General features: G+C 35.2%; 2 protein-coding genes across 5 annotated transcripts in view; one reads left to right on the top strand and one right to left on the bottom strand.

The window, feature by feature from the left end:
* The window catches only part of LOC138942554 (DNA primase large subunit), a 52,744-nt gene that overhangs the window by 3,210 nt on the left and 22,288 nt on the right, over positions 1–27,246 (bottom strand). The window contains exon 1 of one of the 4 annotated variants that reach the window (XM_070312857.1): positions 21,552–21,802. The exons of 1 other annotated variant lie outside the window; for it this stretch is intronic. The gene's annotated coding sequence lies outside the window, so the exon portion shown is untranslated. Of the gene's footprint in view, positions 1–457; positions 739–6,067; positions 6,094–21,551; positions 21,803–27,246 lie in introns of those variants that run through there. 2 more of the 4 variants (XM_070312856.1, XM_070312858.1) reach the window with 2 other exon arrangements.
* On the top strand, positions 633–27,046 carry LOC138942559 (uncharacterized). The gene is made up of 5 exons (XM_070312873.1): positions 633–734; positions 13,231–13,329; positions 13,519–13,629; positions 15,552–15,739; positions 22,632–27,046. Exons 3-5 carry the CDS (start codon positions 13,581–13,583, stop codon positions 23,547–23,549), a joined length of 1,155 nt encoding a protein of 384 aa, XP_070168974.1. The 5' UTR covers positions 633–734; positions 13,231–13,329; positions 13,519–13,580; the 3' UTR covers positions 23,550–27,046.

The raw sequence follows: 27,246 nt of genomic DNA, 5'->3' as shown, positions 1-27,246 counted from the left end.
AACTTAAAAAATTATTGCATTCCCTATTGTTTGTTTTTATTTTGCGTTAAATTTGCTTAAAATATTTATTTTGGAGAGAGAGAAAGTTTTATTCTAAAAATATGGAAAATAAATTATTTGTCAAACGATTTGTCAGAAACCAACATTTATCCTGTGATAGAATTATATGTAATATATAGATTTGATAAAATAAAATAATTTCAAAAAAATAAAATATTTTTATATTAAGTTGTTAAATATTTTCTATGTTTTCTTGAAAAATAAGAATTTTTTATCGTAACGTTTTTTTTTCTTTTTTTTTTGAAAATAATTGATTTAATCCTTTCTGTTTTCACAGAAACGCTATAAATCTGCAGTCTGTATATTATATTATACTTATTATATTTTTTTGAAATTAACTTAAACGGGATGTTTCAGATATAGCATAGCTAAGATGAACAGATCTAAGAGCACGTACGTCTTGTTTTATTTTGACATACACCATCTGTTAACGAGTCTGCGCGTTGCAGGAGGTTTCTGTTTGGCTTTTCCCGGCAACGGCAGGATACACCTATTCCCGCCAGTCACGTGGTGAACTTTCGCGGGTACGGATCGCGTTCCCTTGTCTCTTGGTCTTTCTTTCCCTCGGTAATTACTCGGTAATCCCTTGGCAATAGCGTGCGAAAGGACCCGCACCGAGAGAAACAATCAGATTCAACACGGATCAGCGCGCATCTTTGAAATTAACGTCCGAGGTAAAGGCAAAATCTTTCTGTCTTATTGCACGTGATTGACAATTTTGCATTTAAGTTGTGATTTTGTATTTGCAGTTTGTGCGAATCTAAAAATTAATTTCGTTTGAAGAATAAGAATTTAATCGCGGGGTATAATATGTCACTTGACATAAGTACGTTATCATCTTGAAGGGCGCGAATGTATTGTGAAAGTAGACACATATACGGTCGATATTGTGCAACATAGAGCGTCTACATTTGGAATCTAATACCTACCTAGGAACAGTTTCAGTGCCCGATGATACTTAGTTACCGTATTGAATAATACAATATACATCGGTGCGCTTACTTGACTACTGACAGTCTACCTCGTGCAACGTCTCGTGGGTTGATATAAAATCTACAGAAAAATACAGTAGTCGTGTCGTTTAGATTTTTTACCGATTCTACGCATTTTTTAAAATTTATTATAGATTTTGGCTGCTCGTTGCAAAAATTTCGTTAACTTTTCATATTGTCAGAGATCTCATATTTTATATTAGTTTATTGCGCATGTATAATTCATCATATCTTCTGCAATCCTCCGTAATAAAAGCGAACGTGACGCGAAATTATAATTGAACGAAGCGAAAAATTAAGGGAAAATATCTTGCCTATATTACACGTCATATTTTCCAAGATTTCTTAATTAAACGTACAATTAGAATTTTAATACAATTATATGATCTTTAGCGAGGTATTGACAGAAAAAATTATGTTCGATCTGAGATTACAAATGAAAGTGTGTCAAGCGAAAAATTTTATGTCTCTCTCTATTGATATTATAATAACTTGTATATAATTTGTAAAAATAGGCGCAATTTGCATTTATTTCCAAATATCGCGTATAAGTTTGAAGATGATACTTCAGCTGTGAAGGTTTTTGTCTTCAGAGGAAAATGGGCGATTCTTACAATCTTATTCTTTTCTTCGGAAGTGGATGCCACTTATTCTTCTTAGAAGTACTGTATCTCGGGACGATGGTGGTTTATTTCGCGAATAGATGATATTTTAAGAAGCAGAAAACTCCTTGTAACAATATAAACTTGACGATTCTTATGCGTTGTTTTATGACAACGAACTTTGTTGTCGAATCTTATTACATCTCTTTAACGAAGTCTTTGAAGAAGTCTTTGAAAAAAATTCTCTGTGCATTTGATATTTTAAAGTAATAACGCAATTCTATATACGTGGGTTATACTTTGTTATACAATTCTATATTTTGTTATTCATTTCAGTTTAACGTACATATAAATAAAATGTAAAAACGCTCGGAAAATTTAATGTATTTTCACATACATATTCTGTAAAAGGCAATTAATATCCTCAATAATAAAAAAATACCCCAATAATAAATAAACGATACATACAACGATATGACGTATTACTACGTAATTACGAAATGGTATGTGCAACGAACCAATCTAAAATTTCCATTTTTACGTCAACGCGATATTTGCAGCAAAACCCTAGAGAAAAGAGAGGTATATTTAACCACGAATATATTCCTCGATTTTATTCACGACGATAAACTCTGCTTTGTAAAAAAACACAATATTGCTTTTTTACATAGGTTAGATAACATCCAAGTTCGAATCAAACATGAGCGTATAGCGAAAGGAACGGATAAAAGAAAACTTTTCCTTTGCGCGTCACATGCGAACATGTTTCTCTAAGCTCGTGTCATGCGACGTGTTTGCGAGCACTCGTCAAACGGCGAGTTTTCGACATTTTCTCTTCTGTTTGCGTAACCAAAGCTCTTTGAGCTCTTTAATTTGGACAGGTATAATTATAGTGCATCTTGATGGAAATTGCCAGAGTTATTGATGAATGGAGATAATTTATTGTAAAATTAATGCGCGGAAAATGGGCATGTCATTCGTAGCAAGAATGTCATTTATTACAAAATTTCGAAAAGCGTTTGTATGGTATTTCCAATATGAATTTAAAAAATCTTTTCGATTTTAACATTCGATAGATTGATATTAGACGCGTGTGAATTCGAATTAAAAAAAAATAATATTTATATCTCCAATTTGGCGACAAGTATTTTAATCCATAAACTGCGAACGCAAGCGAGATATTTCTGTGCTTTATTGGGAAATCTGATGATGCAACGAAATGTGAATGAACAAGATATTCGATGCTCCCGATCCTTTGCGATGATCTCTGATCCCCGATAGAGATTAACGAACCTGATCGGCGAAACCTCAAGGGTGTTGCAATCCATCGATTGTTTCAAATCTCTGCAGCATAAGCGTACAAAGAGACTAATCTTGATTATCGAGAGGGTAAAATAAAAAAAAAAAAAATAAAAACAAGATATAAAAGAAAAATTATTAGAATAGAATTTTATGTATCACACATTTAAAAAATATGAATATACATAAAAGATATCCTAAAACCATCAGATGTTTTTTAAACAGCCGATTCTCTAATTTAGCGACTTTTTTTTTAAGCGAAAATATCAAAGCATCAATAATTTTCAAATTATAAACCATTGAAAAAAAAAGAGCTTCTCGCGAATTAAACTCTGCAAAGTCCAAAGGTTAACAGAACTAGACTTTTCAATTAATTGTAGGTTTACTTTGAATTTTAATTTGAAGTTTAATTACAAAAATATATGACGTGAAAAAAATTGAAAACTCTCTCAAAAAAAAAAACGATATTTTTACTAGAGAATCTATTATTAAACAAACGAATTTTTAAGACATTTTATTAAATATATTTTTAAATATACATTTAAATGTATGGAAAATTGGAAGGTAAGAGAAATGGAGTTGATATTTTGTACACACAATTGCGTAATTAGAAACATTTTTTACCTCGCCTTTCAACGTGATCACTCATGAGTGAAATGTACATCCGCTTTGATACTAAAGTCCCTTTGTGGGATCGTTAATAACTTTAAAGGATGGCGCTCTATGGGGAATTGCTCAGCGCGAAACTTCGCGACGCATATGGAACTTCGTCTAGATCGCTAGACAAAGAGATATTAAATTTTGTGTCTCATAAAAAATAGACTCGAACCGCGATTTCGCAGAACGATCAGTGCGCGGATTACTTTCGATCAACCGTCGGGGAGAGACAATGTTATGAGTCCGGCTACTATGACCGATATGACGTAGAAACGTTCGATTTTTCCGCGGAAATAAGGGCGTATCAAGCAAGGGTTGAAACTGACAATTTCAATAAATCCAACCTTCGCTGCAAATAAACTCTATATTTACTTGTGACAATGATGCGAGAATTGGAGAATAAAGTGCAATAATTACTCTGTTGTAAAATTGATAATTAAGGGATTTAAGGGATTTTGTATCGCGATCAATAATTTCCTAGCACATTCGTCTTCATATTATACGATTTATTAGTTTGCCGTATTAATTGTCATACAGAGAATATTATTACCCGTGATACGAAAAGTCGTTAAAAAATGTGCACGTGTCAAATTCAACTGTCATAAATATTTGATTCATTACGTCGATAACGACGCTTCTCTTTCGACGCCGATTTGTGCCAGTCGATCGGCCATCGATTGCTTCGAAATAATAAATGTCACGAGCGATTGTTTACACGGTCATGCAGCACGTTTCTACAATCGAGAAATAGTGCTGTCGGCCGTACTTAGATATTTGTACGCTCGAAAAATTAATCTTATTTGGCATTGGAATTTAGCAAATTTTTTCAGCTTAAAAATAATTTGATCAGTTACGCGAGCATACAAAGCAAAGACATTAATCTCACTTATCCTCGGATTTCCCCGAGCGATGGTGGGGCTTTAAATAAAAAGGAATGAGTGCACGTTACCCTCCGAGTAGGCAAAAATAAAAGATATTTCCATCGTATTACATCTTGCTCTTTTGTCAAACGAGAATTTTACGAAAAAGTAGTAGTTGCTAATAAATTGAAATTTTTGCAATCCGAACCTGCTTTCTTCTTAAAGACTCTTTTCTCCTGACCAACAGATACAACAAGCTTTAAAGAATTATTAACTCTTTAAATTTGGATGTTTCGAGCTGCTCGACAAAGATCAAGTCTGTTTTCGCGAATGCCAAAGAAATCGCATGCTTTTACGTCGCTTCAGATTCCGTTAATGGCGCTTCAAGGCAAAAAGAGATAGAAAGGCATCAGTAAAGTGGAAGCCACTAAAAGTGCATTTTCTCGTAACAAGTTTGTTAGTATCCTGGATAATAACTACATTGGTTCAACCGACAACGTCACGACAATATTACGGCTAAAACTTTCAGAAACTTAAAATTGAATGGACGTAAATGCTTTAGTCTTTATTATTCTCTGATAATGACAGCGAAAAATACACAAATAATTTTAACAAAATTTAACATTATTAATACTATGATTTTTTTACTCTTCCTCTCCCTTTCTTGCAATTAATTTTTTTCCCGTAAATTTACTATATCGCTATTTATTCGGTAAAAATACAATTTTATTACTAATTTCCATCATCGAGCTACCTTATGTACACGGTGGGATATACGTTTTCTTTCCCGCGGAAAAAGATTTGCGTCATGAAAAACTGTGACAGTCTCACGCAAATGGATAGGATAAAACTTTGTTTTGATAAACGGAGTTGTCAGAGCAGCCAGCTGCTCTAATGATAAGAAACAAAAAAAGAAGGAGACGCAGAATCGTGAGATAGATTTACGTTGCTCGCTGCTATTTAATTTCATCGTCAAGAATCCGTCTAATGGTTTCAGTGTCTTGGTTGTTGCAGCGGTACTTCATCGTTTCAATTTCACTCGTTCTTTAAATGATTACAACCTTACAACCTTTCCCCCACGAAGAAACTATTATTAGCCCTCGTTGCTCAGCCAAGTAACATATAAAGACATAGTCAATATTGCTTAATTTCGTGTTTTATACCTCTATAACGCGCTTTTATTAAACGTAAGATCGAGAAATAAACTCTTGGTCGCGATTATTAATGCAAATAGAATGTTGATTTTTATGTTAATTTAAAGTTTTTTACGATACCGTAAGACATAGATTTTGAAATTGGATTTATTTATAATTGTAATTCCGTGATTTACGTTTTAATTAATGCCTCAATTAATTTCTTTGCAATAAATTATTCGCGGAATTGTCGCTAATTATAGGCACTTAATTTTGAGCGCGAAATCGCGCCCTGTGATGCAAAATCAAATTCAACGTAATTACGAGAGATTCAGAATTCAATTAGAGGTATATATGCATATCTTCTATTACATATATACATACATATACACACACACACATATATATATATATATATATATATATATATATATATCTTCCCCGACTGGATCTAAGTTATATACCTTCATCTTCGTTATCTCTGGGCACAAGAGCATGGATTAACCTGCGAGATCGATCGGTAGATTTCGTGGCATCGATTTTCTTTTACGCTCATGGAGATTGATCGCGTCGGCTCTGATTGTCAGAACGATTTATAATTACACAAATAGACAAGAACAATCTTATTAATTTTTTCCCCTCTTGTATAAATCTTAACTTAATAATTACGGGTATTACCGTAAGACTGTTCACGTTCCCTTCTCCGTTTGTATCATTAAGATCGAATCAGCGAGGGAAGAAAGATCTGACCTAACACTCCTCTTTTTGTGACCAAAAAAAAAAAAAAAAAAGTCGGAATACCCTCAAGCGTAATCGATTTCCATTAATTATTGTCTACCATGTTTTTCTTCATCTTTGTCGTCTGTCCACCTTCAGTAAAAAAAAACCCATCTTAAACGCAAAAATAAACAAATTCTCTCTCTCTCTCTCTCTCTCTCTCTGACGGTACTTGTGATCTTTTGCGCTTCCTGTCGGGTATCATCATTAATCGCCCGTTATATTGCACATTTATCGCAGTCGTATAAAATTTTATTTTGCGATACGAGTTTTTAATAGATCTGCACCGACACTGATATCGTTATTTATTGGAGTCGTAAAGATCTAGTATATGTATGTAAAAAGAATTTTTATGATATCTATAATTGTGAGTGGAGCAAAAGTGTTCATGACGCATTTAGATTTTCTTTTTAATTAAAATTCGTTATTGATTAATTATGTCCCGTGACGTGCGATTAATTATACAGAAAGCTAACGGATAGGCAATCAAAAGATTTGGCGTCTACGCAGTTTCCTTGCATCTTCAGCACCATCGATCTTTCGTCACGTTGTTGACAATACCTATACCGGAGATCATTCGATAAAGCAAGTTGATTAAATTCTCTCGATATTTTCATTAGCATTTAACGAGAACACAATCAATTTTATTAACTCAGACGCATAAACAGTTAGATATCACGTATGGTTCATAGAAATAAAGATTCCATTCCCTACAGGACAATAGAAGACTGTAAAATGTTTTGCAATTGATGAAGCCTTACATAGAGAACGATAATAAAAAGAAAAAAAATATACGGCGTCGGTACATATAGAATCGCCAATTTAAAAAGCGAGAAACAGGGTTGATGCAAATATTGACGTTTCCTTCAAGACGGCAGGAATTTCAATGGTCATTTTCTTAAAAGGTTGAGAAATATATTGGAGATTCAACGTAACAATACAGTGTCTATTTTTAAACTTTCCTTCGATTGTAGTATTAAAATCGAAGTTACCCCATATTCTTACATATTTTATATCAACAATATTAACCTTATGCACATTTTACAAATACTTACATCAAAATAAGTATATCAAATAGATGGGTAATAATTTATTTCTCGCGACAACGGAGATGTCTTTAGCGATATTTTCTCGGTAAATTGAACAATTCGAGATGGAATCGTTCTCGCGCGAAAGCGTGTTACGAGAGATGTGGAACACAGGCGAAGTGCGAAGAGATCGAAGCTTTTATTTACGGAGATTCTCTGCATTGACCGGTAAGATGATAGAGAAAAAATTGTATGTATTTCTCGCGCATATCGTTTCATCCGAATTGTTTCTCGCGATTCTTTTCCTTCGTTTCTCGCGGTCGCTCCGGGACAACTATTTTTCCTGCAAACGCTCTTCCTGAAATTGAAAAGAAAAATGTAGCTTCTTCAAGCATTCGCTATTTCTTTCCTTTCTATACGTAAACCAACCGATATACCATAGAGGTAACGTAAGCGCGGAATAATTCGACGCGCGTCCTATTTGGGATTTTTATCTTACAGATTTCTCGGGGAATATGACAATGTTATATCAGATGTAAACAATATCTTACATAAATGATAATAATAATCATTTACATAAATAATAAAATTAGATATAATAAAAAACCATTTATATAAATATTATTAGATCATTAATAAAATGTGCGAATATTTTCTCGATATAAGAGTTGTGTTTAAATTTGACATTTTATATAATATCGAGAGCAAAAATAGATCGTTGTTTTTCTTCGAGTTTTAATAATTAATTAATACTCCATGTGGTCTAAAATAAAGCCGGAAGATCCCGAAATGCGGAGATAGGGTGATGTTTTTAGCAATATCTGAATCGATGCTACAGAATGACATCCATTGTTTTTTGAGAGTAGATATATTCCACCTCGGGTATTGTTCCTCCGAAGAATGATGGCGCACGATCCAATACGCTCACTCGTAGATTTCATCATCGTTGTCATACACACGTTATATTACGTAAAAATGTCATAACGGATTCGTAATTATGAGACCATTTATAGAATTCGGAAGAAATGAAGATTGAGAACAATTTGAAACCCCGTCATAGAAACGGCATATGCTAATGACAGATATTCGAGAAAATGCAATCTTACATAATGCTTTTGAAGCTTCTTTTCTTTTGAGCAGCATTTTTTTTTGCAATCAATTACATATTTTTGAAAACATTCTCTCTCCTTTTCTTTTTTAGATATTTTTTTATCTTTTATAATCCAATTGCAATTTTCTTTAAAATACACAACGATTGTTATTTAACAACTTATTATTACAGAAAGACAAATGATTCTAACATTAATCACATTATGTTGTGTGTTTCGTTTCATGCTCGAAACAACAACTTTAATATCGTATTACAGTGTTGGGAAATTCGGAGTAATTTCGTTTTACTCTCCGTATTTGTAAGGAGCTTTGGAAAGAGTTTTGCTTGAAAGTTAATTAATTCTCTTTCAATGCGATATTTAACTGAAATAATCGTCATTCTACAACGTGAATATTATTCATCTTATATTTACAATAAATAAATATTACCAGATGTAAAGAAAATATATGAACATAAAAATGCTGAAATAAAAATTAAAATAAAATTCAACATAATTTTATCTTCAGAGAATAAATAAAAAATTTCTCATCTTTATTTTAGACATCATATCTAAATAGTAACTAAATATTGAAGTTCAAAGAGAAGAGACGATCTATATTCATTCTATAAACGTAATCTAAAATGTTACTTTGAATAAAATTCTAATGAACCTTATATATTGAGAAAATTTATACAAATATAACATACGATTTTTCACACATTAAAAATAATAATTATTTTTTAAATTGAAACTATATATAAGATGCAGATTTTTTTTGAAAAGAAAAAAAATCTGAAGAATGCAGTTAAGTTTTTCGATACATTTAGATCATCTCTCGCGGTCTTTCTATTATTAAAAGTACTAGAAATAATAATATAATAATATTTAAAAATTTAATATATTAATTAGAAAATCGGGTGATTAATTTCTTTTTTCGCTTTTGATTAATTCATGATCAATCAATGTGTTTGCATTATTTCTCCGTATAATACTGTGAAATTATGAGAATTGTTGGATAGCTGCGCATTTCCCAAGGGACGTAGCAATGTTTGTACTTTACCGCAAGACACACCCATCGTCTCTGTGACCGAAGCACACGGTGGCGGCAAACTTTGATAACCCTGGAATGTACGCTACACCTCATTAAGCTAGCGCCAGATTATGCGCGTATTCGCGGATTCGTTTATAATTCGTGAATAGTGTGGATGGATAATTCGTCAAATTCAATCAATCAGATTTTTATATACCGTTCGCGAATCGCGAATTACGAGTCACGAATTGCGAATACGCGCATAGTCTGACGCTAGCTTTAGACTTCGATATTTGTTCGCACTTCCTTGCTAAGTTATCTCACCGGTTTAAAGTTTCGTCTACAATTTATTCTCGCAAATTCTCGCATTTAGACACTATATTTCATTGAATAGAGCGAATTGTTGTATTGTACACACTATTGTCAATCGTTGAACGTGAACAAAATTATATAATAGAGGCAGCGCTTTAATAATACGGTTTTATTTGAATAGCACATAATGATGGAGATTATAAAATTTAAAGGAAATTAAATATTTTTATAATTTAAATTTTTAACTTCATTCAAGAAAAATATAGAAACGCGTATCTTTTCAGAATGCATTTGAAAAAACATGACATTTTAAATGTCATTTAGTATTGGATTTAAAAAGCTTTAATCTTTCTATTGCTCTTTCTTTAATGCCCAGCTCTATGGTTAGTGGATCTTGCCATTGTAAATGGAATGGAATTAATAATAACATTGTACTAAGAAGTCACACAATTCTCTTTAAGCTCCAATGACTTTAATAATTATTATATATCCTTCCCGTAAAATAAAAGAGTATCCGTTTCTCAGTTCCGTGAAAAGAACGCTTCTGTGATTAAGGAACAGGGGACTGTAATGCTGGTTTTATATGATGTTTTATTTTGCGTGTAACTCTTTATTACGCGTATTCCAAAAACTAAGACTTATAGTCGGTAGAATCTTTTTAGCTCTGGCCATCAACGTTATATTCTTTATTTCCCTTCGTGATATGCCTGAAATAGAAAAAAACCTGAGGTATAAAATAGTAATTTCTCAAGATTGTCGTGGTGAAATATTGAAAAAAATGTCAGTATAAACAAAGAGTAATATTCATCAAAGAGGAAAGGTAGCCTTAGTATATGTAGGCCAACAATTCTTCCTACACAAAGATATGTCAGAATTTTTTCTGCTAATAATGTCGCTACTTTTTGTATTATTATAAGTGTGATGATTTCTATTTTAAAAAATAGGACGAATAAATGGCTGTAAAAGAGGACGTGTTCCATAAAATATTTCCGTTCCTTCTTTTTATAATATATTATTTTATGGACCAAAGATCGCAAGAACGTTCAGATATGTCAGCGAAAAAATCTGCATCTTCAACATCGTTGAAGAAAATTTATTGCTATTTTTTATTTAAATGAAAAATTACGTTTTATACGTTTTCTGTAAAATGGAACAATTTCAGTAGAAACATACCCTTTTTGTCTGATATATATATTTGTTCTCTACAGAATTCCTACATTTCTGAGTTTCATACACGTTCCACGGTTAGATCTACCTGGAAGTATCCCAATTTGTAGTTTTCTCTGTGCCGGAGTTACATATGATAATGGAACGAGAATACCGAGACACAGTAGGATTTACTCACAAATATATAATTCTTAGAAATAATAATAATATTAAAATAGACACCGAAAATATGTATCAGATTTTTGCGATAAACCTATTTTAATAATAAGAGATTTTTAATAATAAAAAACATACATATTTATAATAATAAAAATTTTTAATAATAAATATATAGTGATGGAAAAGATTATTACCATTTTTTATGCTTATGAAAATTACAGTGTTGATTGTATGTATATTTTATCGATCATTGATTAGAAGACAGACAAGGAGGACAATTTTGCTCAGAAACACTGAAAGCATCTCAAGCGTGTATGCTCGAAAGCCGGCCTCGCCTTGCTTTTGCTTATTATCTGTTATCTAACCGACTAATGTCGATCGACTTTACATAATGGAATTGAGCTAATTTCAGCACGCAATAAATTTATCTTAGCAGATTATATTTTCAATCAAAGGGACGAGTATTACGGTATAAGAATAAAAATACCGTGTAATAATACCATGCAGAACTTTACGAGGAGCACAACGTAAAATGCCATAATCTATGAATAAATGCGCGTTGATCTCCCAAGTTATTTATCACTCGTATACTATAATTTCAAGATTGTAGTTTTCATTTTTTTTTTTTTTTTTTTTTTTTAAAGAAGATAACAAGAAGCAAAAAAAAACACGTCGCGCCACTTTGCGGCTCCATTAAATCTCGCGCTTCGCTTAAGCATCGCGATTATCTCGTCTTTCGTTGTCACCGTCGCCCCGATGGGAGAATAAAAGCATGAAATACTACGAGAAGACGAGAAGACGAAAAGAAATAGAGAGAAAGAGAGAGAGAGAAAAAAGAGAAGAGAATCTCCCAGATGTAATTACCCCCGCGCGCAATCCCTGCTTTTGTGTCATCGGTACAACTTTCTCACCCCTTATCCACTGTCTACCGAGCTTTTAGCGGTAAGCGAGTCTTCACTCTGAAATACGAGATCCCCACGAGATTCGTCGAATATATTTTTCCCCGGCTTGCAAGCGGCTGTTATCGCGGGGTTGCAGAGTTGCTTCACGAAATTGAGCGCAAGCTTTAACTTAAATTTATTTACCGATGATCGCGGTACGTGACTTTTAAAGGGCTTTTTGCGACGACCATTTAACCGCCTCTCGAGGATGTACAGCCGATAGCGAGATCTTCCTCTCATAGCAATCGCTTTAATAGATGTATACATAGTACGCGAATGCGGTTATATATTAGTCGCGTTCATTATTTACGTAAGTTGCAGCCGCGGTCGATACGTCTGCTTTATCATTATTAACGGCGCGCGCGTTTGACAAGTATTCGCGAAATCCACGCGTGATAACGATTTCGAGGAGAATGACGAGAGTTCGTAGAGTAGAGCCAATGATAGATGATCCTTTAATCGCGCGTTATTCAAGTCTAATAGGCATACGGTAATGCGTGATTTATGCTACGCGTTCTTGGTGGAAGGTGAACGTATGGCGGGCGAAACTTAAGCGGATTTCGAAGTCGCTTTATCAAGGGAACGCGATCGGAAGATTTAACGCGTCGCGTTAGATCAAAATGCTGAAATTGCATACGCAATAGGCAAAAGTGCAAACGAATGTCACCGTCGCGACCGTTCACGCGATGAACGGAGAAATATATATATATATGAAACGTGTGAATTTCTGAATAATGCATGAGAGAGAGAGAGAGAGAGAGAGAGAGAGAGGCACATTTTCAACACCACTGACGCTTCTTTTTTTACATTCCGCGAGATGCATGTATCGCCGTTTCTCATTTTTGTGTCTCGCGAACGCAACGCAATATTTTTCACTGGGTAAATCCGCTTGTCCAAATAATAGATGCGTCTGCCTCTCCGAGAATATCTTTCATTGCATTATCTTCAGCCCTGGGAAATCGAATTTCTCTCTTGAAGATAGCTAAATAAAAGTGGTAAAACGAGTTATTTTTATTAAATATTTGATTAAGATCGAATCGCGCGCCGAAAAAGAAATTTATAATGCAATTTTAATTATAGTGTAATATTTTTATTAACAAACGTTTGTCCATCTGATTATAGATTGTTACGACAGAGAATATCCCATTGTGGAGGGAAGCGATCGACCCAGACGACATGGGCATGTTACGTCGAGCAAACGCCATGACGTTAATGGAAGCGGTATGTATGTGTAATGTACATATACATGGAGAGAGAAACGATAAATATGTAAAAATATGATATATAAAAATTTAATTAAAAAGTTTTAACTACCGCTATGTAATATTAGCATTTAATTATGACAGCTCAAGATGAATAACGAGATTTATTAAACTTCTGGATACTTTCTGGAACTTTTTCGCTTAACAGATAACGTGACAAAGATCGAGGTGGAGCTCAGGGAGGCACCGGACGCTGTCGTCGTCGGATCCATGTCATCGGAATTGGAAGCCACCGAGCTCAATTCGACCTTTGCCAACGGTGAGAGAGTTTAATATCTCTTCGTATAATACGAGAGAGAGAGACTGTAACCCTTGTTTATTTCTGATCTTATCGTGTTTCATAATGTTCTCCGCCCAATCTTGTTAAGCAAGATACCGAGACGTTTTACTTCAACCCTTCCTATCTATCTCTCAAAGAACGTAATGAAAATTAACGGCAGAGTTTACGAAGTTATTCCGTAATTCTTCTTTTCGCTTACAATTGAAAGAACTGATCTTATATTTAGATTTTGAGAAATTTTCACGAAAAATGTTACGCATCCAACAAGTAAATTATATTTGCCGTTCTTGATCGTTCTTTGAATTAGAAGTTAGATTGAACTTGCGCATCGGATATTATCCTTATCGGTATCACGATTTCCATCAACAACAAGTATCGAGAGGGAACGCGATTGGGGGAAAAAAAGATGGCCAAGAGTTTGATGAGTTTTTTGAAACATTGATCACATATATGATGTTTCAATTTCCAAGGATCCCGAGAGGGATTTTTCGTATATATTCGCGTCTTTTTGCCGTGAATTTTCGACGCGTCTCACGATTCCCCCTGTCGTAACAAAGGAAAAGAAATGACCCGTGGGATAACTGCGTTTGCTCGGTGTTTACTTTTCGAGTTTTCGCCTCACGCGTCTATTTCAATTTTACCTTCGTCAATCAACGGAATGTTATTGGCAGAACGGTTGATTTCACATTTCGTTAAAATTCACGAAAACTTTACGCTTGTCACAGAGTAACGATTCAATGCGCAAACATACGTGGGTATTACATGTGTGCGATAAATAATTTATTATCGTGAAACGAGTACGTATATCGAGTACGTTTCTTCGTTTTTGCTAATAGCAAGTTGTTAATGAAGTTTGAATATATTTTAGATTTTACGTGAAGTGATAAACAAATTTATATATAGTTGCAACGATATTTTAATACGCGTTGATGACAGAAGATCGATCGTACGATCATTCTTTAAGGATATAAAAAGTAAAAAATTTCGCGTAAATTTGGCAAACTCGTGATACAATTCGCGATATGCCATCTGTGCCATGGTATACTGTGTGAAATGGAGAGAAGAGAGTATCTCTCTCGTAAGAGAGAAAAATTTTCTCGTAAATATAACACGTGTCTTGTATATAATATAATACATCTCTTTGTGCTATGTTTTTAAAGTTACTTTAATAAAGTTTAAAATTCTTGAAAATTTCAGAGTTCAGAGCGTATAAAATATCCTGTTGTCTGGTGACAAGAAGAGAAGAGAGATATTTAAAGTAGTATATAAATTATGTATAGAAAATGTCGTCTCAAAAAAAGAAAACAAAAAACCGTGTGTTCTACGGTCGCCAGGAACAAGTATGCCAAGCATTGCATAATGGAATCCATCTAGTTCCTCTTCTTGTTTTGATTCTCTATATACGTCTACGAGCACTCTCTTCGAAAGGATCGATCCCGAATAGGACGACAAATATCAATTTATCAGTTCGATCGTCTCTTCTATGCGAGCGTACTGTGAAATCGTTAGACGGCATTGAAGGGTCGCCAACAAAGCTTCACGTATGACCGAGCATCGGAAGAATTGTACCGGCACTCCTGACCGATATTTCTTGGGTTTATCTTCTCCGTTACCTATACAATCGGTCTGGCACGTTCGTGCAGTTGGCTCGTAGATCATGGGACGCATATGAAAAATTAGTTCATCGTTATATCGCGACCATTGGGTTCACTTTTTAAAGTTGACATTTTATTATGCAAATGTTTGCACATGCTTAATCTTTTTTTTTTTTTTAATACCACTGATAGGTGTCTTTTTAATGCAAACTCTTGTAATGATCTTATCCGTCTATTATATATTTTTACGTTGGCAATAGTTGGATAAATAGCGAATTTAATCAAGAATCGTACATACGCACGCAGGAACAGGTGCGGTAGTGGTGCGTGCCGAGGAGGCTCTGATTGTCATCCTCGTTTTGGTCCTGTGGGTGGCTGCAATCGCTCTATTTTTCAATCGATGGGGCAAGATCCGCATGCTCGAGCCATATCAGCCGAAATTTCAGCAACAACACAGACAAAGCTGCAGCATAGTCGATCCAACCCCACTTCAGGTAAGTGCGCTCTTGCGCGGTCGCTGATTTGACTCTCCCTCTGTCTCTCCACGACCCCTTATTTCGCATGGATAGTCAGTATACAGAAATGTTTGCGCAGTCCATCGAAATATGCATTACATCATTCGATTAGCATATGACATGATCAAACGCGCGACATGTATAGGATTCCCTGTGTATCAGACATGGACATGTAGTTCGAGATATTAGCGATACGCGACTAACGGATTATCAAGTAAGAATAAATCAGTATTCATTTAAATGTATCTGGCAATTTTAATTACTTAATATACAGCTTTGATGGAGAGAGAGAGAGAGAGAGATCGCCATCTTCGATGATATTTAATAAAATTAAATTTATTTTAGCAAAAGAGTTTCTACACAATTATCATGATTAATATTCTCTCATCGGCTGCTTCTTCACGTGCCTAATAATTTTATGTAGCGTATTAATACATCTCATTATGGATCATTTAATTAATGAAATTCAATATTGCACAATATTTCTGCGACACGTAAATCAAGCGATGTATTCCATGGAGCAAATTTCCTAATTGCTATGATGGAGATTACAGTTTCCAATATATACAGATAGCCGCACTCTGACTATTTCCCATTTAATTATCAAAATAACGGCGAGTGTTTTAGCACTGCCGCAAGCGCTGCGGGTTAAACAGCCGTTAGAGGAGATTCGCAAACTCGTGGAGAGCAGTGGAAAGGCAAACCTGCTTATGTATACTCAAAATAGTTGCATACCGAGTGTATTGATATATTATTTTGCAGTAGAAATAACGCAATCTGTAGTAATTTTTTATCCAGTTTATTAAGGATAAAACACATTCTCCCCCGGGTGAGGTTTACAACCTAACGTGCATACACGATGTCCCTTATATCACGGCATAAGCAAGCATATAGCTTGGACGTGACACTACCAACGTGAGAAATATCGTGTTTTCTATTCACGGATCCCGTAGACGATAAACTTTGGTTGGCTTTATGAAGACGAGCGTAACTTCGCTATCTTTCATCGGATCCTTATGGTGATCCTATGTCAAGCTACGGATTATGCCGTCTTTGTAAATCGAATCGGGATCGTTACAAAACAATATGCAAATTCGCGTAATCGCGCTTTATAAAGAGGGATGTCAATTATAAAAAAAAAAAAAAAATCGAAACTGATTCTCCAAGAAATGTCAAACTTTTGTTTCTATAAAATATTGTTTTCTCTCGAACGGGCGCTAAATGAATCTTCATACAAAGGTACTTTATACATATATGTCATTGAGTGTTTCAAAATTAATAGTTTTCAAGATATTCAACTTTTACTTTTCTAGCAGTCACAATGTTTAATTTATTCCTCGATTAGGATGGAGAATCAATTTTTTGGCCACTTTATTTCCTCGATCTAATCCCACTTGACTTTCTTTCTCTGGAGGACATTAAAAAAACATGCTATAATATATCGAGAAAGACCGGACTTCATCGAAAAATATGAGGCAGTGAATTGTGGCATGTATTTTAATAAATCTAAAATTGATAACACACGCGTGCTTCAGCGGTTCAAAGATTACAACGCTGCAAATATATTTGCTTCAACCGTAATGAAAAAACGTACGAATGGAAGATTTGAATTAAATCGTGAACCCCGATTCATTATTTATACCCGCATTAAATTTACAAATTTTCTGCGGATTTCAGATGACGCGCGAGTGTAATACTGCAGTTTTTTTGAAACCATCTTTTTTTACTATGTTTTGTCGCATCGACATATACATTTTTTTATTTATGTTACGCGGCTTAGTGAAAATTTTTTTTGCGAGCCAACAATGCATTGCAGTGATTTTAAAACGCATAGAATGCGCCAAATACAATATTTTCGCGGTGTCAGTCGTATCGTGTCGGTATCGGATTTACCTGTATATGGAATATATAAATCACGACGTGAATGGGAAACGTCCGGCAAACGAGGTTTACGAGATCTCGATCATCCCGTGGTACACATCTGAATTATAAATTCATTGTAGCGTCATGCATTTGTTCTATGTAAGATTAATCCTTTTTCGATATGTATAAAATATTTACATGTACGTTGTATTTTTTATCGCATCAATTAATTGTACCGGTGTATTTTTATAGGTGGTATAGTGTGATCCTAGGAGTTTTGTGTAAAAAATATATTAAATATTTGCGCGATAATAGATTTTTCGTTTGTAAACGTACGAATAGAGAGGGAGACGCACATACACAATGTTACACGAACAATTGCGTCCGTGAATTTCGAGCAATTACTTTTAGATTGGAATCATCGTTCGTCAATATGTATTTCTACATCCATGGTAATTCAATCGTGAAAACGTTCGATTGCATTGGCATGTCAGAAACAGCCGACCTCGATTCTATTAAATCGAAAATATCACATATCTTAAAATCGGTTTGTAGAGAAAATTCGAGGAAAGTTAAGCGTATGAGTATGCGCGGTTTAAACTTAAACTCTAATTTGCGAATTCATATGAAAAAAAAAAAAAATATAAAAAAAATCTGTTGAAATATTGATGCTTGAACGTCATAAAATGTAATGTTAGGTAAAAAAGGCAGAGACAATGCAAAATTATTTATAAACACTGAGTTTAACAGTACGTAATTAGCACTATTGACGTAGAAAATTGAAGCCAGTGTCGCTCAGGAGTCAATTGTCGGTATTCTAATGAAATCTCCCGGGGTACGCACTTCGGGTAACTCATTTTGACTGCTCTGGTTTGCAAATTATCATTCTGAATATTCCCGATTAGACTTTGTGCCCCGACGTCAAATCGCAAGCGGATACTCGAAGGCGCGGGATCGTCGATCCCAGGACGAATTACAAAGTAAGATTCACGCGGGATTCTGGACATTGAGCTCGAAGTGAGAATCCGGCGAGAGACTTTTGGATATTCGATTCAATATACTCAAAGGAGAATTCATAGCTCGTTTGCGATATCGGGATGTGTGCGATGAGATTTACTATTGTTCTCTCTAAATTGTTCGAGTGAGCTTTCGTGGGATTACAATCCGCCGTCAGTGGCTCTAGAGGCAAATCCGTGTCGTGTACCATATATACAGACTGATATATTAACACTTCGGACAACCATTTGCCATACATATTCCATGCTATGCAAACGAATATCTTCCCACCTCAATCAAGTAAATTTCAGAATACATCCATAAATCCCACGGATCCTTCACGTGTTTATAGATTCGTGGATCTTGTAATTATCAGAATGTAACAATTTACGTTTTCGCTGACAAAGTGCATATAATACTTACAGGATAAATTAATATGTTACCAATTTTTAAACGCCTTATATAAAAAATCCTTACATCCTAAAATTAAATTCGTCGAAATAATATTCGATCATGTCTAAGTCTTCGAACCTATATAAGGTGAGATAATTATGTTGCGAATAATGGTACAATATTACATGTAATATTCAAGGCAGCATCTATATAACGAGGCAATATGTCAGACACTACATACGGCTGCATACGAAACGTGCAATCTGTCATTTTCAGCGCGATATGTGCATTTACATCGTTCCATCAAAGCGTTAGTGTTGCGTTATGTATATATGCATTATACGATCTTTCATTTAGAAAATATTATCCCGATGCGCCCTTAGATCCGTAATCCGATGCAGCCGCATTAAGCGATATCGCTGTCTCGTGCAATTTTCATGATTGATGAGGATACTGCGGGTAATAGGCCCGAGCAGAGAGCTTGCAGTGACTTCCGATCGTACAAGCAAATCCATTTCGCGCGGTTGCTTTCTTGTCAAGTTTAGTGCTGTACTGATGGGATTTCTAGTGAAGAAGGCGATGAAGTAAATCGTAAACGTAAAATAATCGAAGAGAAATTACTTTCTGCATTTTATTCCGTCGCGTCGCTGCAATAAATGACACGATTACGCAATAATTCAGCGAGCAATTTTGTACGTTCCTCCTACGAATAGCAGAATGATTGAAAATCATGCGCAAAGTTAATGACAGATGGCCCGTCCCACGTAAACTGAAGCAGATATTTTAACTGCTTTCAATGTGTTTGGCGTTTCATTGTCGACTCTCATACGTTCGTCGAACATTTCCCGATAATTAAGCTCGTGAGAATTCATTCAAAGCGTCCGATCGGGATTTGAGTAATAGATAATTCGGGACTCGCGTGATTAGTTTCAACGAATCGGTTCTACTACGGATGCGGATGCGATATAGTTATATGGTCGGAAAAATTTTTCTTCAACGTCGATTGCAAAAATTAAATTACAATAAAATTATTGTAGTGTGTCTTGATTTACTCTTTCAAATAGAATCAATATATTATCACTGAAAAGCAGCGAATATAATTATGATGGTCTTAATTGTAAATATAAATGACACGATTATGCAATAATTTAGCGAGATATTTTGTACGTTCCTTCTATGAATAGCAGAATGATTGAAAATCACGCGCGAAGTTAATGATAGATGGCCTGTCCCACATAAATTGTAGGAGACATTTTAACGGGTTTCGATGTGTTTGGGGTTTCATTGCCGATTCTCGTACGCTCGCTGAACATTTGCCGATAATTAGGCTCGTGAGAATTCATTAAAGCGTCCGATCGGGATTTAGGGAAATAGATAACTCGGGACTTGAGTAATTAGTTTCACCAAATCGTTCCACTACGAATGTGGATGCGATATAGTCGATATGATCGGTAAAAAATTTTCTTCAACATCGATTAAAAAATTAGACTACAATAAAATTTTTGTAGTGTATCTTGATTTTGTAAAATAGAATCAGTATGTTATCATTGAAAAGCAGTGAATAATCATGATAATCTCAATTCTAAATACAGCACTGAAAATCAGTGAAATCTCATTAAATGAATTAAAGATAGTGGCTTTCAATCAGTGATATTTTAAAATGTATCTTATATATTATCACATTATATATTATATACAAGATAAATTTATAACAATATATTTTGTTAAAAAAATATTTGAGTTTGATTAAGAAACTTTTGTTTTTTTTATAGATTTACCGCAGCTTAAAAATAAAAAAAGTGATGTGTAGAGATGTAAAAAAAATGTTTTTTTTTTCTAATTGAAAAACTTGTGTTTTTTTTTAAATTATTTTTTAAACGTGATATCATTTTTCTTCATATTTTTTATTAATATAATCAAAAATTTAATATTATGTGTTTAATTTATCTTTTTTTATAGGTAGTTTTAATGGATTAATGATACTTTTGCGACAAATATTTATGTCATGTGCAATTTTAATTTTTTAGTTTTTCTCAAAAATAGCACAATCCATAATAAAGAGAAAATCTTTCTAAAAAGTTACATCTGGCAGATATGCACAATTATTACTGACTTTTTAGTGAAATCTCACTGCCATAATCAGTGAAATATAGGACGGAGGAGTGTGCAAAGTACGAGTGTTTTTATTCAAGATCAGTGAAATATTCGCTGATCTTCGGTGAAATCTTGCATCACTGCTTTAATCAGTGAGATTTTTGATTCAATTTAAGAGAATACTTTTGTCATCGTAATATGACATTTTAATTTTGTTTATCTAACATGCTCTGCATCGAATTACTTCGAAGGCATAAAATTTAAAATTGACTGAAGTATCGCGAAGTTTCCATCCGCTTTTGCATAATACATGTAAATGCAGCATCATCCTCGCTCTCTCAACGGTCTCGGGACACCATCCCGTAATCTGGAAAGATGCAATGCTTCTTTCTCATAAAACGCGACGCGATATCGACTTACGCAGCCTCTGGAATAACGTACTCACGTTGCATACGAGAGTTTCCGGTTGGGCTGCATAGTCGAGCGAGCTCCGCTATGGAGCGATAGCGTAAATCCGAACTCTTGAGTTGTCCTATTTGCGTCCCTCGAGGAAATCTTGTACAGCAATCTCCTTTCCTCGCGCGTTATAGAATTTCATAGAATAAACCATTTCAGTATCGACGTCGCGTGTCGAAATTTGGATTCTTTCGTCGGCGTTTCATTTACGAAGGAATAATATTAACGGTGTATGCTAGCCACGCGGCTTTACAAATCCCTCTCGTTATCACAATCAACACTCGCGATCGTTAAATAAACGCGCGTCTCGTCTGTTAGAAAATCATGTCAACGCACATATCTAGCCATAACGTGTAATTGGGTACATGTACCTACAATACATACATGTGCTTCCGAGTCATATCCGCGTAATACATTTTCACCGAAAAACAACTTTAGCCATGTAATTCGCTATACATCCCTAGTGTAGATATTTCTACGGGTCTACGGGAATATCGTCGGGTTCGCCCAACTATGGCTATGGATATACGTACAAACCATTTGAAAGAATGTGCTACAGGAAAAGAAATCTACAATTTTTAGTATGCTATTCAAGCAAGAAAAATGTAAGCATAACAGACGATTTTGTTTTCTTCAGTATAATTACGAATTAGCTAGTTATAGCTATCTAATTGTTTAATTGCGATATGTATAGTTTGATTTTTTAAATTATTTTAATTAGTTTAATTTTTAATTATCGATGATATCTTTTCATCATTAATTGTTGCATCATTAATTTGTCATCTGCTTTTTTGAATGGAATCAGTGTATCGTCATTGAGGATCAGAAATAGTTTCAGCGATAATGACTCTAATATATCGTAATTAATGTTTTTTTGAAATCATTTGATAAGATAAAAATTCTAATTTACATGTAATATCGCATCTCTCTCCCTCGCATTGTATTCTCAAACTTTTTCATATACTTTAAATATAACTCATTGTTTCTGTGAATTCAAATAACGATATCGTAAGCCATCTACCTCAGTAAGATCGCAATAGTCAGGGTCCGGCCGGGATTTTGTTCGCAGCATCGGAGCTACTCGAAATTCAATATTCACTGTCTGGAGCATCCGGTGAGCTGTATCCCGGCGGGAGGACCGGTCGCTAGGTTGCGGCAGAACAGCGTGTTCGTGGGTTCGAGCACGTCGCTGCTGCTGCCGAGCCAGGAGACACCTAGACGCGCCAAGAGCGCGTTCGATCTGCAGTCGTTGGTCCACGCGGAGTGCGTGGACGAGGAGGAACGTGACGGCGACACTCTGAAGACCCTCAAATCCATCGGCGAGTCGTCGCGGTTGTTGCAGCGCGAACGCCGATCCAGCGCTTATCAGTTCGACCGTATGGACGTTCTGGCGAGGCCGATGCAACGGGAGCGCGGCATGAGTATCTGTCAATTCGACCGGACGGACGTTCTGGCGAGGCCGATGCTGCAACGGGACCGCGGTCTGAGCATCTGCCACTTTGACAGGACGGACGTTCTGGCGAGGCCGACGCTGCAGCGAGAACGCGGCATGAGCATCTGTCACTTCGACCGGACGGACGTTCTGGCGAGACCGCAGCGCGATCGCGGCAACAGCATCTGCCACTTTGACAGGACGGATGTTCTGGCGAGGCCCACCTTTCCGTCCGGCAAATCCCTGCTGCGGGAGAGACGCGTCAGCGTGTGCAACTTCCTGGAGAGATACGAGGATCCAACGAACGGCAGGAATTCGCTGCAACGGGATCGACGGTTGAGCGCGAGTAATGTCGACAAGATCGAGACTCTGGGGAGATCCTTGTCACCCAGGGACTTTCGAGGCAGCGTCAACAACGCGCTCGACAGCCGGCAGGATAGTCTCGCGAAATGTAGCACGATCATAGAAAGGAACAGCTCCGTGCATCACTTCGATCGTCCATCATGCAGCAAGACGCCCGACGTCGTTCTCGGATACCAAGCGACGTGCGTTTAACCCGCGCGCTAGCTATACCGTTCGGTACCGAGGAAATAACGCCATAACATTCTCTGATAACGGGATCTACTTCGAACGAAATACGGCTGTGAAAATTCCTTTGGTTATTCGCTTCTTTCGACATCTTTACCGCCTATATTTCTTATATTCTTTATAAGTTCTCTTCTGCGAAAAAGAGCACCGGCCCCAAGTATAGCTATCAACCCTTACTGAAAATCCTTATCAAAGTAGGATGCGGCAACTATCGCCTCCTCCAACCGGATGTTACGGGTTTCCAAATGGCGATTTCCCTCCTTTTTTCTCTGACGCGATAAACGTTGATTTCGGGCTCGCTCGCTTCGCGAAAAAAAAAAATCTGCTCTCGGTCAGAGAGTTATTTCGTGCTTGAAGATATCCCGCGTGTCGTGAAAACGCGTCGGATCCCTGAAAATCCTGCGAAAATTGAAGGCGCGTCACGCGATAGGAGCGTGTCGCTCCGAACGACGAAGGGCGTTTTCCGTTGTAATTTTTTTCTTTTTTTTTTCTCTTTTTTATTTGTTATTTTTTTTTTCCCCTGCTGCGGGCTAGTAATGAAGCCCACCTACCGCGCTTCGATTCGGCCCGCCTCATGCATGATACATGACAGGAATGGATTCGCCGAGGGAGCGCCGTTAAATTTCCGTTTGTTACTCAGCGATTCGTTAACCGTATGTATTTTCGACAATTCTGCGCCGAATAATGAAACCGTAGAATTCTAAGGGATATAGCCGCGAGTATAACCGTTCCTTAACGAGCAAATACGTGCGCGGAATTATCAAGATCGCGAACGAGATCGTTTTACCTCGAAGCGACCCGGCATGTTTAATTCGCGAAACCTAATTAGCGAGCAGAATATAATTAATCCTACGGATAAGGAGCTTTAAAAATTGATTGGCCAATTTTTTCCTTATTCCTGTCTTTCTCTCTCTCTCTCTCTCTCTCTCTCTCTCTCTTTCTGCATCTCTCTCTTTATTCTTGTAGACACGATTATAGGCGGAGATCCCTCTCCTCTCTGTCTCTCTCTTTCTCTTCAAAATATAATCCGCGTAGATACAAGTCGTAGAGATTACTCTATTGTTCGGAGATCTCGTATACGCACTTTCTCTACTCGTAAACGTATGTATATACAGGCTCTCGCAAATTGTCTGCACACGAAGCAGCGTAAATCGCGTAAATTCGCGTTTCGCTCGTTCGATTTATGAAACTTGTCAACGTCATCGAGCATCAACGCGACGAAAGAAACGACATGTGCTCAGGGATTATTTAAAGATCTTCACTCGTCGGAAATAGTCTGTCACTTTAATATAGAATCATCGAGCGCAAATCGGTTCTTCACGCAATTAACAATTTGTTGATTGCCGCTGAACAATTAGGTAATTTTGTCCCCGACACCATATCACGGTGTGTATATTATCGTGCTATTTTAATATACTACTTATATATAATTACATTTATTTTCGGCAGTCAACGTATGAAACATCGTTATATTAAACAGAGCTTATTAATTTAACGGATATTGAATATAGATTAACATCAGATGCATATTCGTTAATCAGGCTTTGTAGCCCGATTAATGTGCGAAATACGACATGTATTTCGCACATGTTACGAGCGTATGTTTGCGTTTAATATGTAACAGCCATTAAAATATTATTGTTGCGTTTAATACGTTTGTGATTCTGCTTTTCGGTTTCGCGGAAATGTCATAATTCTCCGCCATTTAATGCTATCGTAAAGTACAAAAGCGTTCGAACCATATATCTATTCTAAAGCCATCGTACGCAATAGAGAAACAAATAATACTCGCCGTCATATCCACGAAGATTCCAGTTACGATATATAACGAAATATAATGACATATTTTGAATAAATTATAGATTTACATATATATCCACAAACGTACATACATATGTACATACATATATGCGCGGGAATAATAATGTCAGATATTTTCGGAGAGCCTACATATTTTTATCTGTCGAGATAAGACGAGCATTTCACTCCTAATGGTTACTTAGATCTAGTTTCTTCGGAGAGAATATATGATATAAAATTAATATATATATATATATATAATACAAGATCTGCGTTCGGTGCTAGAAGGTTTTCAGCAAGATTAATAATAATCGTATAAATGTTTGTAGAGTGTTCGAAATTAAGGAGATGATGTCACTCTTGAACTAATATAAATATTATCTCCTTCCAATTTAAAAGTCACGTTGCTAAAAGAAAATTAAAAGAGGAATAAAAGAGGAATAAAAGATTTAATAGGCGTAGACGTTTTTCAATTTATTAAAGATTTTCGTTTTTGCTCTCTCTCTCTCTCTTTCTGACAATTTAATTAAAATTGCAGCAAAGTCATCATATAGAAAGAAAAAGAAATAAGCATGTTTAATTCCGAGCAGTGCAGAGAAAACAGCTTTTAATAAAACGGTGTTTATTTTAATTTGGGCATAATTGCACCAATTGTATAATTTTATAATTGAAGAATTCTCAGTATTAAGGATGTTTAAGACATGCTTACAAATAATACGTTGTTGTCTTTTAACCCCTCAAAAATAATTATGAGATGATATACTCTTGTAAAATAAAATACTATTTCTCGCGCGAGAGAAAAAAGAACACGTGTCTCATCTCGCTATTATCAAATTTTATCGAATATAGTTAGCTCCCTCAGATCGAAATTCATTAACAAGGGGACCTTCTAATTAATCAGTAATATGACGTAGATTAACGAGATACACTATAAATATGTAGTCACATTCAGACCAAATATAAGCTTTAAATTTATATATATATATATATAAGATTAAACGAAATAATATAAAGATTAGTAAAGACTATTTATATATTACGTTAATTTCATGACTTCACATTTTGAAACGTGTTCTAATGCAATGTACTTACTTGAAACTTTCAACGACTCAGACTGTTCCAATCAAAAGGATATGATGTGTATTTTTCATAGATGTCCGAAAAGTCCGATAAATGTTAAGACGTAAAACTTAGATATGCATTTTTTTTAATGCAAAACGAAGCGTTGAAAAATAATGCTTTGCATTTATTTTATTAAATCTCTGTTTTGACAAGCAAGAGAACGTACATTTGTTTTTTAAATAAAGAGATCGCCAAATAATTTTAATTATACAATAATGATAGAAATATTTCTGGCATTACACTTGAAAATTTCTACGAAAATAATGAATGTTTTTATGTGTAATTAGTTTCTTATCTTTTTTTATCCTCACGTATGAAGTTTTTCAAGAAGGATACATTATCAAAGCATCACGTATGAATGAGAATAATGGTAGGCTTTGGTATGAAAGCATGAATGATTAAAAAGAACCTCGATTTATTCAGACCGAGCGAATAAACGAGATCTGGAATGAAAATGTTTTTATCGCATGAATTGATATTAAAGTATTATTTAATGATATCATTTTAAAGAGTTTATTATATAAAGTAATTATAAACGTAAAATTCCGACTAATCGATATATATATATATATATATATATATATATATATATATATTAATCATCAGCTTTTATTATTTCCTACCATTGTATACATTAGCTCGAACTATTCGAATAATTTTTGTAGTAATTTTTAAGTGTGTAACTTTTAGATTGTAGGGGAGAATAATTTTATGAATATGTTATAACGGATATATGACTTTT

The sequence above is a fragment of the Polyergus mexicanus genome, unplaced genomic scaffold (assembly GCF_030449975.1).
Source record: "Polyergus mexicanus isolate NDT 795.1 unplaced genomic scaffold, iyPolMexi1.0 SCAF_23, whole genome shotgun sequence".
Classification (NCBI taxonomy): Eukaryota; Metazoa; Arthropoda; class Insecta; order Hymenoptera; family Formicidae; genus Polyergus; species Polyergus mexicanus.
The sequence above is the reverse complement of the archived record's forward strand: the minus strand, read 5'-3'. Positions and strand labels throughout refer to the sequence as shown.